This window comes from Homalodisca vitripennis, chromosome 5, assembly GCF_021130785.1.
Source record: "Homalodisca vitripennis isolate AUS2020 chromosome 5, UT_GWSS_2.1, whole genome shotgun sequence".
Classification (NCBI taxonomy): domain Eukaryota; kingdom Metazoa; phylum Arthropoda; class Insecta; order Hemiptera; family Cicadellidae; genus Homalodisca; species Homalodisca vitripennis.
This window is the reverse complement of record NC_060211.1, coordinates 57,399,363-57,415,192: the sequence shown is the minus strand read 5'-3', so window position 1 is coordinate 57,415,192 and position 15,830 is coordinate 57,399,363. Positions and strand designations below refer to the sequence as shown.

The window sequence follows — 15,830 nt, the reverse complement described above, 5'->3', positions numbered from 1 at the left end:
TTATTTTGTTAAAGTAGGAGAAGAGTTAGCCAATAAGATCCCGACGGTAGACTGTGTAGTTGATGATGAGAGGTATCAGGTACAAACAGAGTTCCAGCTAGAGCCTGTCACTGAGGAACAGTTGGCAAATTGTGTAAGGGAGTTGCGGGGAGGTTCAGCACCTGGTATAGATGAAATAGCTGCAGACATGATTAAAACTAACTTTGAATGTATTAAAAAAGCTTTGTTGGAAGTAGTCAACTCTAGTTTACTAGAAGGTGTTTTTCCTGACTGTTTTAAATTTGCTAAAGTAATCCCTCTTTTTAAAGGAGGTTTGAAGGGGAATTGCTGTCAATATAGGCCCTATATCATTGCTAAGTGTTGTGTCAAAGGTCATCGAAAAATGTGTAAGGAAACAACTTTCTAAATATTTGTTCAAAAATAAAATTATATCTGAAAACCAATTTGGCTTCAGAGGTGATCTGACCGTCAATGACGTATTTCTCAGACTGACCCATAAGCTGCATGATAATCTTAACATAAACAAGCGCTCTCTAATGGTTTTTATTGATTTAGCTAAGGCTTTTGATTCTTTAGACAGGGACATTTTAATTAAAAAACTAGAGTTTGTTGGTATTAAAGGTAAGAGCCTAAGTTGGTTTAAAAGCTATCTTTCTAACAGACAGCAGGTGGTATCTATAAACGGGGCAGAAAGTGATCTAAAGAATATTGATTTCGGAGTTATTCAAGGAAGTACCTTAGGACCTCTTTTGTTTTTAATTTATATAAATAATTTAAGCAAAGTTGAACTAGATAACTGTAGTATTTACTTATATGCTGATGATACTGCGCTAGTTTTTGAAGGGAATAATTGGGATGAAACTTACCTAAATGCAGAGAGAGGACTCCGTGTTGTTAAACAGTGGTTTGACCAAAACCGTCTGACGGTTAATGTATCAAAAACTAAACACATGGCTGTTTCACTTCGGGCTATCAGTGACCCAGTGGATATGGTTTTAACATTACATACATGTGTTCAGGGCACTGGAGTTCCATGTAGATGCAAGCCCTTAGAAGAGGTGAGGGAATATAAATATTTAGGGGTTATTTTTGACAATAGGCTAAGTTGGAGGAGATATGTTCAATATATTAATAGCAGGTTGCGCAAGTGTATTTTTATGTTTTCTAACTTATCTCGTATTCTAAATTTTTCCCAAATTAAAAACTGTTTATTATGCTTACGTTCAATCAATTATACAATACGGAATAATTTCTTGGGGAGGGGCCTTTATTTCAAAAATTCAACCAATTCAAATAACTCAAAAATCTATAATTAAAGCCGCGTTAAAGAAACCAATCCGATATCCTTCAGATTTGTTGTACTCTGAGTTTAAAGTGCTTGATGTCAGACAACTTTATGTAAAACAAACTAATGTTATACGCTTTTAAAAACAAATTTCAGTTTTTAGAATCAGCAAACCATAAGTATTCTACACGTTTTCAATGTAGTATAGGTATATACACACCAAAAATCTACAAAACAATCAACACAACAAACTCATATTATATAGCTCACGTACTCTTCCAAAATATTCCTGATGAGCTAAGAAATATTGAAAATATTAGTTTTCAACTGTATAAAAACAAAGTATGCAAATGGTTAGTAGAAACAGGAAGGGAAAATACTAGTGCCATAACTACGTCTGTATACAATTTTTAACAATAGCTGAGTCGTTTTCCTTTTCTTTAAAAGACCTTGAATGTTTAAGTTTGATTGATTTAACTAACAAAACACCGTAAAAAAAAGAAAATTGTTGGTTTGTGTGGATATGCGTGAGTGTGCTAGCATGTGTGGGGTTTTATACAAAGGATAAATAAAAAAAAAGGAATTTAGTTAGTATTGCACGAGTGGTGTGTGTGTGTGTGTGTGTGTGTGTGCACGTGCGTGTGTATTTGAATGAGTGTTTTGCAAGGGGGAGGGGTATTAGGAGAATAAATGAGTGTGTGAGTCAATCCAATATTGCTTAGAGTATGTACAATTAGTCTATATTGATCAATTTCAATATTTCTTTCCTTGATTGTATTAAATACTATATTCGGTTGAGACACACTCTAATCTATAGTAATGAATTATTAATTTTAATTTATTTTGTATTCAATTTCAGTAACTTTTGTTTATTTGTATTTTATATATTTATTGTTTATTGATTTCAACTCAGCCCTCACACACAGGCTTAGCCCATGTGAGGGCTCTCTCTTCACATAACTTAGAAAATATTTGTGTTATATTTTAAGTTCATTTATTTTACATATTCACAAAATGTAATTAGTGATGTTTTGAGAGAAATAAAGCTATTCTATTCTATTCTAAGTCCTCTTGGCTATTGCAGACTACAACTACAGACTGATATATTTCAGTTTTGGTGTCAATGGACGTGTTTCATATGGAGGAGTTTTAGCATGTTGTGACATAAATGAGAAAATGTTGGAGAAAACACTGTCAGTGCCCAAACCAACAATGGTCGACGGCACACTACTGCCATAACGAATTCATAGCAGACGAAGCTTTTGAACTGAGAGATGACCTAATGAAGCCATTTAATGCCAGCGTTCTAAACCATGAGCGACGAATCTGCAACTACAGGTTCTCACGTGCAAGATGAATCGTCAAAAATGTGTTTGGAATTTTAGTGGCTAGGTTTGGAGTTTTCCAAAAGCCTATTAACCTGCGTCTTGATCGAATCACAGATGTCGTGCTTGCATGCTGCGCTCTACACAATTTTATGCGAGAGACTTCACCAAATAAGTACACCCCATCGGAATGTTTTGACGAAGAGAGCAACGGAGAAATAATTAATGGACTACGTATAGAAACGAGAAGGAAACTACAAAGGAATCGAAAAGGAACAAAAGGAAAAGCTGGAAAGGACACAAGGGACAAATTTGTAGAGTATTTCAATGGGAATGGAAAGGTTCCATGGCAGGACAAATATGTGTAATAACTCTCTAAGGTAGTAACATTACGCCTTACAAGCCTTATTACGTGTATAATATACCACTGATGATTGAGTTGGTTATTCTGTTAACAATTGTACAATAATAAAGCTTTACTAATGAATACTTAAAATATTTTGTTCTAAATTCTTCACACATTTAGGAACCAGCTCCATCAAGCCACTTATGAATAATGAAAGTACTTTTTGAATACATTTAATTTATTACAATTAGGGCTTACCACATCAGTAGCTGCTGATAACGAAGATTTGGACATCATTGGTACCTCTTGATCCGTCAGGAATAACAACTGGTCAAAGTACCATAGTTTAGGTACATACATGTCGTCTGCACTCATTCCACTAACCAAACTTCCTGTTTTACGCAGCTCTTTACGAAATGCTGTTCTCAAACTATTTATCTTCTTTGTCACTAGAGTTTTGTTGGCAAGAGGATCGATCTCTTTAACTTTTTGTACGAGCATTGTATAAGCTGCCTCACGTTTCACATTGTTGTGATAATCTTTAGAGGTTATTTTCCACAGACATTCTTCTCCCCTAAACAACTCTATGAACTGAAGAAGGAAATCCTTACTCCAAGAACTCATTGCACTGACAACACAGTGTAATGTAAATAAAAAAAACTACTTTTTCAAAGTCTGTTGTCACTTGGAAAAGGGCTATAAATTTCACTGACTACGGACACAGCAGCAAACACGCGGGACAGTTGCTAAACAGACGCCTGTCACTGGTGCGCATGCGCAGACAGTTGATTTGAGGAACTGAACTGACGCTCCCATACACACGATCAGTTCGGCTTGCCGTCAAGCCGATATGTCAAGCCAAAATGATGAATTTCCATCATGCCATCAGTTCAAATTTCTGGCTTGAGCTCACATCGTTTGAACAAACTTTTGCATACACACAGTCAATTCGGCTTGTCAGTTCGGCTTGTTCACATCGAATTGACAAGCCGATTTGAACGTGTGTAGGCCGCTTAAATTTGACTAATATTTCTTTAGTGTGTATAATGATATTTACTAAAATCAAACTATGTTTTATATTAGTACCATCTCTTGGACTTACTAAACATACTTGCACATGGGAAGGAGAGACTAATGTTAGAAGTTGAGAGGAAGGTACATCACCTTCAGTTCCACACTTGCTATTATACTTCGGAACTCTGTAAACTAGATTTGTATATTAAGTTATTCCTATACCCAACATTTGTGTTTGTGATGTAAAATCACATCAAGATAGCGGCACATAGTAAACAGTCAAAGTGTGGTTCGTGTAATAAAAATGTTGCCAAGAATAGCAAAGCGCTTTTATGTGCTGGAAACTGTGATTCTTGGCATCATATTACTTGCATAAATATATCGAATGAAGAGTATGAACTAATTAAAACCCTCAAGGGTAAAAATTTTGTACATATGTGACAGATGTCGTCTACCGGCTGAAGTAAGTTTGTGCTGTAGTGTGAATGAGAAAATAGCAAATGATGACAATGGACTTACAAATCCAGAACACTTAAAATTACTTACTGATCAAATTTTTTAACCTTTTAGAAAACTATAAAAACTTGAGTTTACAGTTTGTCAGTCTTCAAGGCGAAAATGTTAACTTAAAATCAGCTCTTAATTGCCCAAGCAAAGGTTATCAGTGACATGATACAAAATCGGTATGATAAAGACTTTAAATCATATGCAGATGCTCTGAAAGTGAAATCAGTGGATCCTCAAAAAGTCGAGCAGGTTAGTAAGTGCATTGATTATAATGCAAGCCATTTACCAGATGCAAACTTAAACACTGGTAAGCCTAGGGCAAGATTCGATGCTAAATTAATTATGCCTACTCTTGTGGACGAAGACAATGAAGAATCTATGGGTAAACCTCCTTTCCAGTTGGTGAAGTCACGAGCTCAAACGAGACGAAATCGGGTATCAAGAGCAAAAAAATAGCTTAAATGTAGAAACTAGACATAGGCCTTCTTTAACACAATTTCCCAGGAAGAAGAGGGAAAATTTTATTATTGGTCAGTCAGATGTTGATGACAACCTAACCTCATCTGACAGAAAAAAGTTTTTGTTTGTCTCTCGCATGGCTCCAAAAATAAGTTGTGAAAGTGTAAAATCTTTTATGCAAGGTAAGATAGAGGCAAACTAGTAGTTGAAAAATTACAGTCTAAGTATCCTGACGAATACTCATCTTTTAAAATAGGCATACCTGTAGACCTATTTGAAGACATTTACAATCCTAAGTTCTGGCCTAAAAAATTTTTACATTGCTGTTTATAAACACAAAATTAAAAAGAATAATTTAAATAGTACACCAGAGCTTTTAAACTCACAGGACATCTGCATGCAAAGCGGAACTTAGGTCCAAAAGTGACGTTATCTGTAGATAAGCCTAGTATTAGTGGCCAGACATTAAAATATGACATATATGTAATTAATACACAGTCACTGGCTGATAAATTGGCTGAATTAGAACATATCCTTGAAAATGAAAACTATATCGCTATCTGTGTATGTGAGCACTGGTGTTCCTCTGAGAACATAGCCTATGCACAGCTGAGAGGTTATTTTCAAGCGGCAGCATATTGTAGAAGCAACAAGTTGAGAGGAGGGGTTGCAATCTACATTAAACATGGCGTTGATTTCCAGATGATAAACGTAGAAAAATTCTGTGTGGAAAGTCATTGTGAAGTGGTGGCTGTGACTTTGTGTTTCAACAGTTGCAGGGTAAGACTTGTATCAGTATACCGCCTACCAAATGGTGACCTTGAAGTTTTTTTTAGACTCGATTGAACAGTTGATATTAAGTATGTCAAACAAGAAGTGGCCTATCTTAATTTGTGGTGACATAAATATTAATGTCCTAAATGTAAACGACACGGCAACATTAAAGCTTCAAAACATGTTACGAAGCGTAAATTGTTATTTTGGAAACAATACGCCTACCAGAGGGTCTGCATGCTTGGATAATGTTTATTACAAACCTTCCTAGGGAATATGTGTCTGTTGAGGTTAAGGAACCTATCTCAGATCACTTAGCGTTGGCAGCTAGGATCTTGTGTAAGCCAAACTGTTTAGAAGAGGATAAAAATGGTCCTGACAAAATTAAATCCCGCAGCTTTACTCAAGGACATATCAGCAAATTTATGGATTTCCTCAGTGGGATAGATTGGAATAGAATAGTCGAAAACCCACCTTTGTCCCTTTGATTCATTCATAAAAATCTTTATTTTTGGAATGGATGAATGCTTCCCCATTAAAGAAATAAATAGGAAGAAATCAGCCTTACATCTCAAAAATTGGTATACTAGCGAACATCAAAAAAATGAAGAGAGAAGTGGAAAGCTGGTTTCATAAGCTACAATGGGGCCCTCCGTTACCGCCTGCTTGTGGAGGAAACCAAAAATAAGTATACTGCAGTTAGGAAAAAATACAAAAAATCGTTACATCTAGCGGAGATACAGGCAAATGCAGAAGCAATAAAAGCAGCGCCTAACAAAAGTAAAAAAGGCATGGGAAATAATAAATTCTTCAAGAAAAGAGACTGTCCACAAAGACACTCACTCTCTCTCTGCTGATGACTTCAATGCGTACTTCATCTCTGCAGTGGCTGATATTGCGAAGGAAGTCGGACAATCACTTACTACAGCTATGGATTTCCTCTTCAGTACCCAAGATGCCACGGATCAATTCCAGTGGAAGACAGTGTCTTGGTGAGCAGGTGGTGGAATTTGTAAATAGCATGAAGAGCAGTCACAGTAGAGATATATATCACATTAGTGTAGTGTTAGTAAAAAAGTGTCCTACCTGTTATAGTTTACCCCTTAACGGTTTGTATAAACCAGTGTTTAAAAGCTGGCACATTTCCAGAACTCCCTCAAGCAATCTAGAGTTGTACCCGTATATAAGAAGGGTGACAAGTCATCTGCTAGCAGCTATAGGCCCATCTCGATGGTACCCCATATTTTCAAAAATCCTTGAAAAAGCAATGAAACACCAGGTAAGTGAGTTTTTTGAAAGAAATTCACTTTTTCTAAATTCCAATTTGGTTTTAGACAAGGTAGGTCAACGGTTGAACGCGGTCGAGGGCCTTATAAGATCTGTACTTACAAGTTTTGAAAAATCATGCTAGTACACACACCATCCTTTGCGATCTTTCTAAGGCTTTCGACTGTGTGCCGCACGACATCCTTCTTTCAAAATTACACTTTTATGGAGTAAGAGGTGTGGAGCTCAAACTGTTTGAATCATATTTGGCAAACCGAACACAAAGAGTAAATACTCAAAATTCACTCTCTGATATTGCGAAGGTTGTAAGTGGCGTGCCACAGGGATCGGTCCTAGGCCCTTTTCTGTTTTTAATCCTGATAAACGATTTACCATCTAGTTTAAGCTGTAATTCTGTAGTTTTTTTGCTGACGATACTACACTGTACAATAGTATGCCAAATAAGGATCTAAACAATCTTAGCCTATTTATGTCAAACGCTCTTGAAGAAAGCATACATTGGTTTAAAGCGAATGGCCTATCTTTGAACCAAACTAAAACACAACACTTAGTTTTTACTCTAAGCAGAGCCCATGTCAGTCACGAAAATTACAGTAATGTAAATCTCCTTGGCTTTGTACTCGACCCTTGTCTAAACTGGAGTGCACACATCCAAAAAGGTTTGTGCTAGACTAAATAGAGTAATCTACTTATTAAGAAACTTAAGAAATAAGTTACCAGAGCCACTATTAAAAAATGCTTATTTTGCTTTTTTCCATAGCATTCTGTTGTATGGGATAAGTGTTTGGGGTGGAAGTCACCATCTAAAAAGTGTATTGTTACTACAAAAAAAAGCAATCAGAATTATGAGAAGGGCATCATTAAATGCTCATTGTAAAACCTTTTTTTTATTGCTGAGGGAATTTTAACTGTAGTAAATGTATATATATATATATATATATATATATATGTATGTCTTAGTAAAGTTAAGGAAAATTTTGATAGTTTTAAGCTGATCTGTGATAACCACCAACATAACACCAGAAATGACTATCAGTTGCAAGAACCCTTCTGTAGGCTAAGTCTAACAAAAAAATTGGCTTGATAGTGTCAGTCTTAGGATGTTCAATAAGTTACCACCTTGTGTTCATCAAGTAAGCCTTTGCAAATTTCGGTCTTTTCCGTGTACAATTTCCTAGTGTTAGGCCATTTTATGATATTAAGGAATTTTTTGAGTTACCATCTAGGGAATTCATTACTGCTTTTAGTTCGGGCTAGCCCATTTTGTTCTGTAGGCTACCTTTGTTTTATTGATGTGTTGTTTAAAAATGTCTATTTTATTGTACTGTAAATGGTTTTCATGTATGCCTGATCTATATTTTAGTGTTTTAAACCAGTTAGATGTTTTTTATTGTAAATGTTGTTTTAACTTTCCGACAAATCAACCATTTATGTAAATAGTTATGACATGTAGGCATTGTTATGCAACTATATTAATTTGTGTTCTAGGTACATTGATACTGTACTGAATTACTATATTGACATTGTCTATTGCTTGTTAAAGTTTAATGACAGAAATAAATCTTGAATCTTGAATCTTGAATCTATTACTATCCCAGATGAAAGGAATGTCACTTGTTGGTACCCAGTTCAGTTTCTACAACGTACCGGTATATATGCCCAATAGATTCAATCAAAACACAACTGATATCACAAAAAAATCTATGCTACCTAGGATGTCCGATAGCAACACGTCAGAAAACTGTGAATTTGTCTCCTTTTATCTTCATTATGATGGTTTACGTTGTAGTTTTAACTACTCTTTTATGGACTGATTTTATAGCCTTCTAATTTATGTAAAAAATTAGTGATTCATATAACTATACCACACAAGTAACTCATACCTGCAAACTATGAAGTGCCTTGTCAACATTGTTCCTGGTCTGCTTGAGAGCCTGTTCCGCCTGCTCCTGTGTGAAGCCCATGTCCATAATGGTGCGCACATTGCGGTCCACGATGGGTTTGTTGCCGCCACCAAACACCTTGCGTGCTCCTCCTCGAGCGGCCTCGGCAATAGCTCCCTGCCTCTGTGCTTCAAACTCTGCATTCTCCTTAGCCACATTCTCACCTAGTGACTGGTCAAACAAATTGGGGCTTATTACAAATCTACAAATGATATATTTTTTTAAAAGGTTGAGAGATATAAACCATAATTCTATAATGAAATGATTAATCAATCACACATCATCCGTAAATCAACATATAAAACAAAAAACCGCTCTGGTTGTGAAGAGGTTGTAAGCTTTGGTTACACAATATCATACTTAAAGAGTATAAAACAAATGTGTGAAGCTTCAGTCAGATTTAGATGTTTATTGTACATATACACTAATCATGATATGAGTAAAGAATTTTAATACATGCATAATAGAAGGAAAAGAGGGTTCTGCCAGCTAAAAACACACAAAATATCAAAGCTACACTGTTGCAACCACCCTTCTATGAGACACATATCACATTATGATGGGTTTCTTTGCTTTGATGGAGATGCCGGTTTCTTTTTTTAAATATTTTTATTATATCACTTTCTGACAATCTGTTAATATTATACGCAGTACCCAAAAATTACCAAATGGCAGGCTGCTTTTGATCTTCTTGCACAGGTTCACCAATTCCCTTACAGAATACACAAATCAAACCCAAACCTCATAATGTTATATATTTTCGTAATCAGGGTTAATTGTAGTATATGATTATAATACAAGAAATAATTTGTATGGGTGAATAAAACATGTTATAACATTAAAATTAACATTAATTAACATTAAACCCACAATTTGGTACAGGATTTATAGTGAATTTGAAGATAATAGATTCTGTAATTGATTTTAAGGCTATATCACCTAGAATTGCAACTTTAAACCTGAAGACTGCCACAAAAATATATACAATAATAAATGCCCACGCCCCCACTAATGAGAAAAACCGTTTGACAAGGACTATGCAAGAGGTGGAGGATTTCTGGGACCCTCCTGGATCAAAACTATAAGTCAGATTGATAAGAAGCATGTAAAGATTTTAATAGGGGATTTTAATGCCCAGTTAGGACAAGAAAAGAAATATCGAGATGTATTTGGAAAATGGGCTGCCCATTAACATACAAATAGAAACGGACAAAGATTAATAGAAATCTGCAGAACTCATGGATTTATCTCTAAATCAACATACTTTAAGAGAAAGCCAAACAAACTTAAGACATGGAAACATCCAGACTGGATAAAGGGGGAATAGCAATTAGACCACGTATGCATGGATAAATTCTTCCACAAGGAGATCTACAATGTCGAAGTGCTGAGAGGAACTGATACAGGTTCGGACCATTACTTAATAAAAATTAATATCAAGTTGACTCCACTAAGAAGAAAGAGACAACAAACAGATGTGAAGAAGAAAAGAACATTTGACCCTCATCAACTAATTCAAAATGAACAATATAGAAAAGTTACAGAAGGTATGAAGTTGACTGAAAATTTGGAGGAAATAAAAACAAATTCTCAAAGAACACGCAACAAATTTGGCATCACTAAATCCAAGGAAAAAACATGCTTGGTGGAATCACGACTGTGACGAAGTCCATGAAAGAAGGCATCAAGCTTGGTTGTAATTTCAATCTCATAAAACCGAAGAAAATGCCAATAACCTCAAGAACACAAGGAAACTATTCTCCAAAATTATTAGAAAATGTAAGAGACAATATGAAACACAGTTAATTAACTCTATAGAGAAGAATTACTATAAAACCAACTCTAGAGACTATTACAAAGCCTTTCATACACAATTACAAAAGTACAGCCCTCCGACATTATTGTTGAAAAACAAAAATGGAAAAAACTGCACATAACAATAAGGAGAATGCTGAAATAATGGCAGAAGCATTTAAGGAACTCCTGAATTGTGAGGAACCGGAGGAAATTTTGGAAATCAACACTAATACTCCAATAAAAACCAAACCTGTAAATATTAACCCCCCTACAGTAAAAGAAGTTGAAACTGTACTTAAAGAATTGAAGAACTACAAAGCAGGTGGTAAAGACCAAATGTTTGCAGAGGTGTGGAAGTATGCTGGAGTATCTAGTCATATCTCTCTTCATATGATACTACAGAAAATTTGGATTACTGAGAAATTTCCCGATCAATGGACTATAGCTATAATTCATCCTTTGCACAAGAAAGGTGACAGATGTAATCCGGATAACTACAGAGGTATATCACTCCTCGATTGTACTTATAAGATTTTTTCAAAGATTCTCTACAACAGGATTAAGGACCAACTAGATCAAGAACTTGGAGAATACCAAGGAGGATTCAGGCCTTGGAGAAGTTGTACAGAGCAAATAATTACACTAAAGTTAATTATGGCATATTATAAAAAAACAAAATAAACAACTCTCGATAACATTTGTTGATTTCAAGAAAACCTATGATTCCATTCATAGAATATCACTATTAAAAATACTGAGACATTTTGGACTTCACCCCAAATTAATTAAATTAATAGAACTAACATTAACTAGTACAAAGTCTAAAATAAAGTTTAGAGGAGAACTTTCAGAACCATTTCAGATAAAGACTGGCTTAAGACAAGGTGGTGGATTATCACCGCTTCTTTTTAACTGTGCATTAGAGTACGTCATGAGGGAATGGGAAAGAAATAACCAAAAAAACAAAGATTGGATATCAAAGGGACAACATTAATCTGAACTGTTTGGGGTTTGCTGATGACTTAGCTCTTTTGGCCAATGACATTCAGGAAACAAAACAGCAAATAAAATCTTTACAAGATATAGCTCAGAAAAATTGGTTTAAAGATATCGTTTGAAAAAACAGAAGTTTTATTAACGCAGCCTCCACTTGCAAATAAAATAAGGTTGGACAACCACAATATAAAAATTGTGCAGAAATTTAAATACTTAGGAGAAGTAATCACTTATAACCTGAATGAAAAAACCATCTTGGCAAAGTAAAATAGACAAACTAACTAAGATTAAACATGCTTCTAAGAATACGTATAATAAAAGATGTCTTTCAATAAATACAAAATTAAGACACTACAAAACAGTTGCTCTGCCACAAATTACATACGCAAGTGAAACAATATTTAAAACAACAAATACTATTGCAATAGATAAGGTTCTTAAGATGGAGAGAAGAATAGTCAGAACTTGCTTAAACAAAAAACTATCAAGTAGACGGAGTTTGGAGACTAGCTTCCAATGAAACAGTCTACAAAAATATAGAACCTATTACAAGTATAATTAAAAAAGAAATGAATATCATTCCTGGGGCATTTGTTGAGAACACCTGAAAATAGAATTAGCAGGAAAATAGTAGAAAAACTGTGGTATAGTAAAAGTGACATTAAATGGATCACAGAATTAAGGGAAGATATGAGAGAGTTACAAATTACAGTAGAGAATTTAAAACACAAGACAAACACATTAAAGATATTAAATGACAAACACTCTACACTACAGCTGAAAAGAAACAAACAACGAATAGGAAGAGTGGTTCCGGAGGAGGAAAGGAAATTACGCTCGGAAAGGATGAAGAAATATTGGGTGGATAAAAGAAGAAAGACTAGAAAAAATATAAAGTGACTACAGTGGTCCAATGTAGGCCATAAAATTATAAATAAATAAAACATTAAAATGTAATGTCTATAAAAAAAAATACTAAACAATTTTTTATAACAGAATTCAGGATATACAAACTAAGTAAAATGTTTTACTCTTAATAAAAAAAACCAATGATTTTTAAAATGCTTGATATATTTTAGCTATCATAAAGCTTTGAAGCAACACTCGTTTAGTTTTCAATAATGACACTGATTATACTATCTAAGATAAAGGTAAAACAAAATCCATGTACATACAATAACATTCACTTATATATAAAAAATGTAATAATACATAAATAAGTAATGTTGTTTAATTTTTTTTATTTTGCAATGCTAGAAAAAAATATTATAATAATCTGAAATTGTATTTTATAACTAAATATATTTTTAGAAAGTGGCAAGTTCAAATTATAGTTTAAAATACTATTGCACTTTTATCAAATTATTGAAAATACATTTTGTATAAAATTGTATCTATAAAATGAAACATTTTTTAATATCATACATATACCGATCAAATAATTAAAGGATTACACAATGTTCTAACACTGTACTAGAAGCAAACAAATAGAAAACAAATAAAATAGATGAACTCATTGTGAAATGAGTTCAAACTACTAAATATATATATATATATATATAATTTGAACCCGGATCTGTCACTTGCGGGGTGAAACCCAGCGAACATTATAAATGTTCCTAATGCTGGGTTTAAGGTTTGTGCATATTAACTTGCAATCTATTCGCAACAAGCTTGAAGACTTTACTCTCCTTCTACATGAACATGACTTTGATGTTGCCCTTGTCAATGAGCACTGGCTATCTCCACACGAGGTACCCCTGTACGTCCCTCAAGGCTACAAGTGGGCTGCTACCTACTGCCGACCTCAACAAACACTATGGTGGTGCTGCCGTGCTGGTTAAGGAAGACATTTGTGTTGCGGAATTGAATGTTGATGAGTTTTGTAAACCTGGTGTTTTCGAAGTTGCTACCGTAAAATTAGAAAGTAAAGAACCAGTAATTTTAATATCACTGTACAGAACACCAAAGTTCTAAATTATCAATGTTTTTAGAGGTACTTGAAAATTTTTTAAGTAAAGTTCTGGATAATTCTGACCATGTTTAAAGTAATTTTAGGGTCTGATTTTAATGTATGTACATTAAGTGATTCAAAGGAGAGTAGAATGCTTAACAACTTGCTTAAGTCTTTTGACCTCCACTTAACAAATTTTACTCCTACTAGGGGTAACTACTGCCTTGACAATCTGGCAACTAATATTAGATTACAGTCCAACATAGGCTGCTTTAAAGTATCTGACCATGATTTTTATCTGGTTAAATACAGATTGCCATAGTTGTAAAACAGCCTGAACATGTCCCAAAAATAATTCGCTTTAGGCTAATGGGAAAAGGCAATATTGATCAATTTGTCAGTAGTTTAAATAATCTGAACTGGCTCAGATTGTTTGAGGTTGAAGATGCTGGTGCTGCCTTTGATCATTTTATGGATGTTGTATGTACTAACATTAATATTTATTGTCCTTTAAAAAATAAAAAGTAAATTTAATTAATGGTAGAAGCAAGAAAACAAATAATAAATGTTTACAACCTGAACTAAATAGGGTTAGGAATACTATGATAAATTTGTACAATAGGTATAAGTATACTAAGGATACTAGAGACAAAAATTGTTATTTAAATTGTAGGGCAACTTATATAGAAATCTTATCAGGAGGGCTAAGTATAAGTATAATGAAAACCTGATCAATAATGCAACAAACAAGTGTCAAACTGCTTGGAAGGTAATTAAAGACGAAGTTGGTGTAAAGAAACAGCAACCTTCTTCAATTTCAACAGATACGTTTAATGACTACTTTGTTAGTGTAGGTGAATCTGTTGCTAAGGATGGTCCAAACAGTAGTGGCAATTCTGTGAAGCATAGTCATATTGACTATATGAATAATGTCAACGAAATAAAATCTAATCCAGATGGCTAGACAGGCCTGGGATCCAGCGTCAGAGGCAGAGGTGTTGCATATTAACTTCTAACTTGAAAAGGTTTCTATTAGTCAGGACTACTATGGCCTCTCAAACAAGATGATAAAGTGTATAATGCCAGCAATTGTATCTCCTGTTTACATATTTAATAAATAAAATTTTAGATCAAGGAATATTTCCTGAAAGTTTAAAAGTTACTAAAGTTATCCCAGTTCAAAAAGAAGAAGAATGTAGATGAACTTGCTAATTTTAGACCAATTGCTCTGGTACCAATCTTTTCTAAAATTATTGAGCACTTTATCAAAAGACGACTATATTCTTTTTTTTTTTTGTACAAAATAATTACTTTACGAATGCACAATTTGGTTTTTTAGCTGGTAAGTCTACCATTGATGCAGTTGAAAAGGTTGTTACTGAAGTTCTCAAGGCATTTGAAAAAAAATTTCTTTCTTTGGCTTTGACTCTGTTAGATTTGAGAAAAGCTTTTGATATTATATCGCACAAAATACTGCTTAAAAAAGCTCTCTAAGTATGGTGTAATGGGCAAAGAATTAAACCTTATACGTTCGTACCTTGTGAACAGAAAACAGGTGGTTGTAATGGGGGATCAGTGTGTCCTCGTATGCGGGAAGTGGGTTAGAGGTGTTCCCCAAGGGTCTGTTTTGGGGCCACTCCTATTTGTCATTATGATTAATGATCTTCCATCCAACCTCCCCATCAGTCTGTCCTCTTTGCAGATGATACATCAGCACTGGTTAAGGGTTACTCTCTGGATTATGTGAAACGTGAATCTGCTCTATTAGTGGAAAGGGCTGGTGACTGGTTCTCAGCAAATGAGTTAATACTTAATGATGATAAGTCAGAACAAATCATCTTTACATTAAGGAAAGTAGATGGAGAGTTAGTCAATCAGCATGTCAAGTTGCTCGGTATTCATCTAGACTCAAAACTTAGTTGGCATTATCATACTGAGCAGCTAATTACTAAACATCTAGAGTGTTATACTTATTGTTTAAGCTTAAGTATAATGTTGATTCTGATTGTTTGCGTATGGCCTATTTTGCATTTTTTTAATTGTCACTTGAACTATGGCATATTGGCTATGGGGAAATAGTCCTGGAGCTAACGATGTATTTTTATGCCAAAAAAGGGCAATTCGAGTTATGGCTGGTATAAGT

At 34.4% G+C, this 15,830-nt stretch overlaps 1 protein-coding gene across 1 annotated transcript in view; it reads right to left on the bottom strand.

Annotated features, from left to right (window-relative positions):
* The window catches only part of LOC124362252 (tudor domain-containing protein 3-like), a 41,032-nt gene that overhangs the window by 8,358 nt on the left and 16,844 nt on the right, over positions 1-15,830 (bottom strand). Inside the window, exon 6 of the mRNA XM_046816599.1 lies at positions 8,881-9,111. Within this exon, the coding sequence (XP_046672555.1) occupies positions 8,881-9,111 (231 nt within the window). The remainder of the gene's footprint in view (positions 1-8,880; positions 9,112-15,830) is intronic.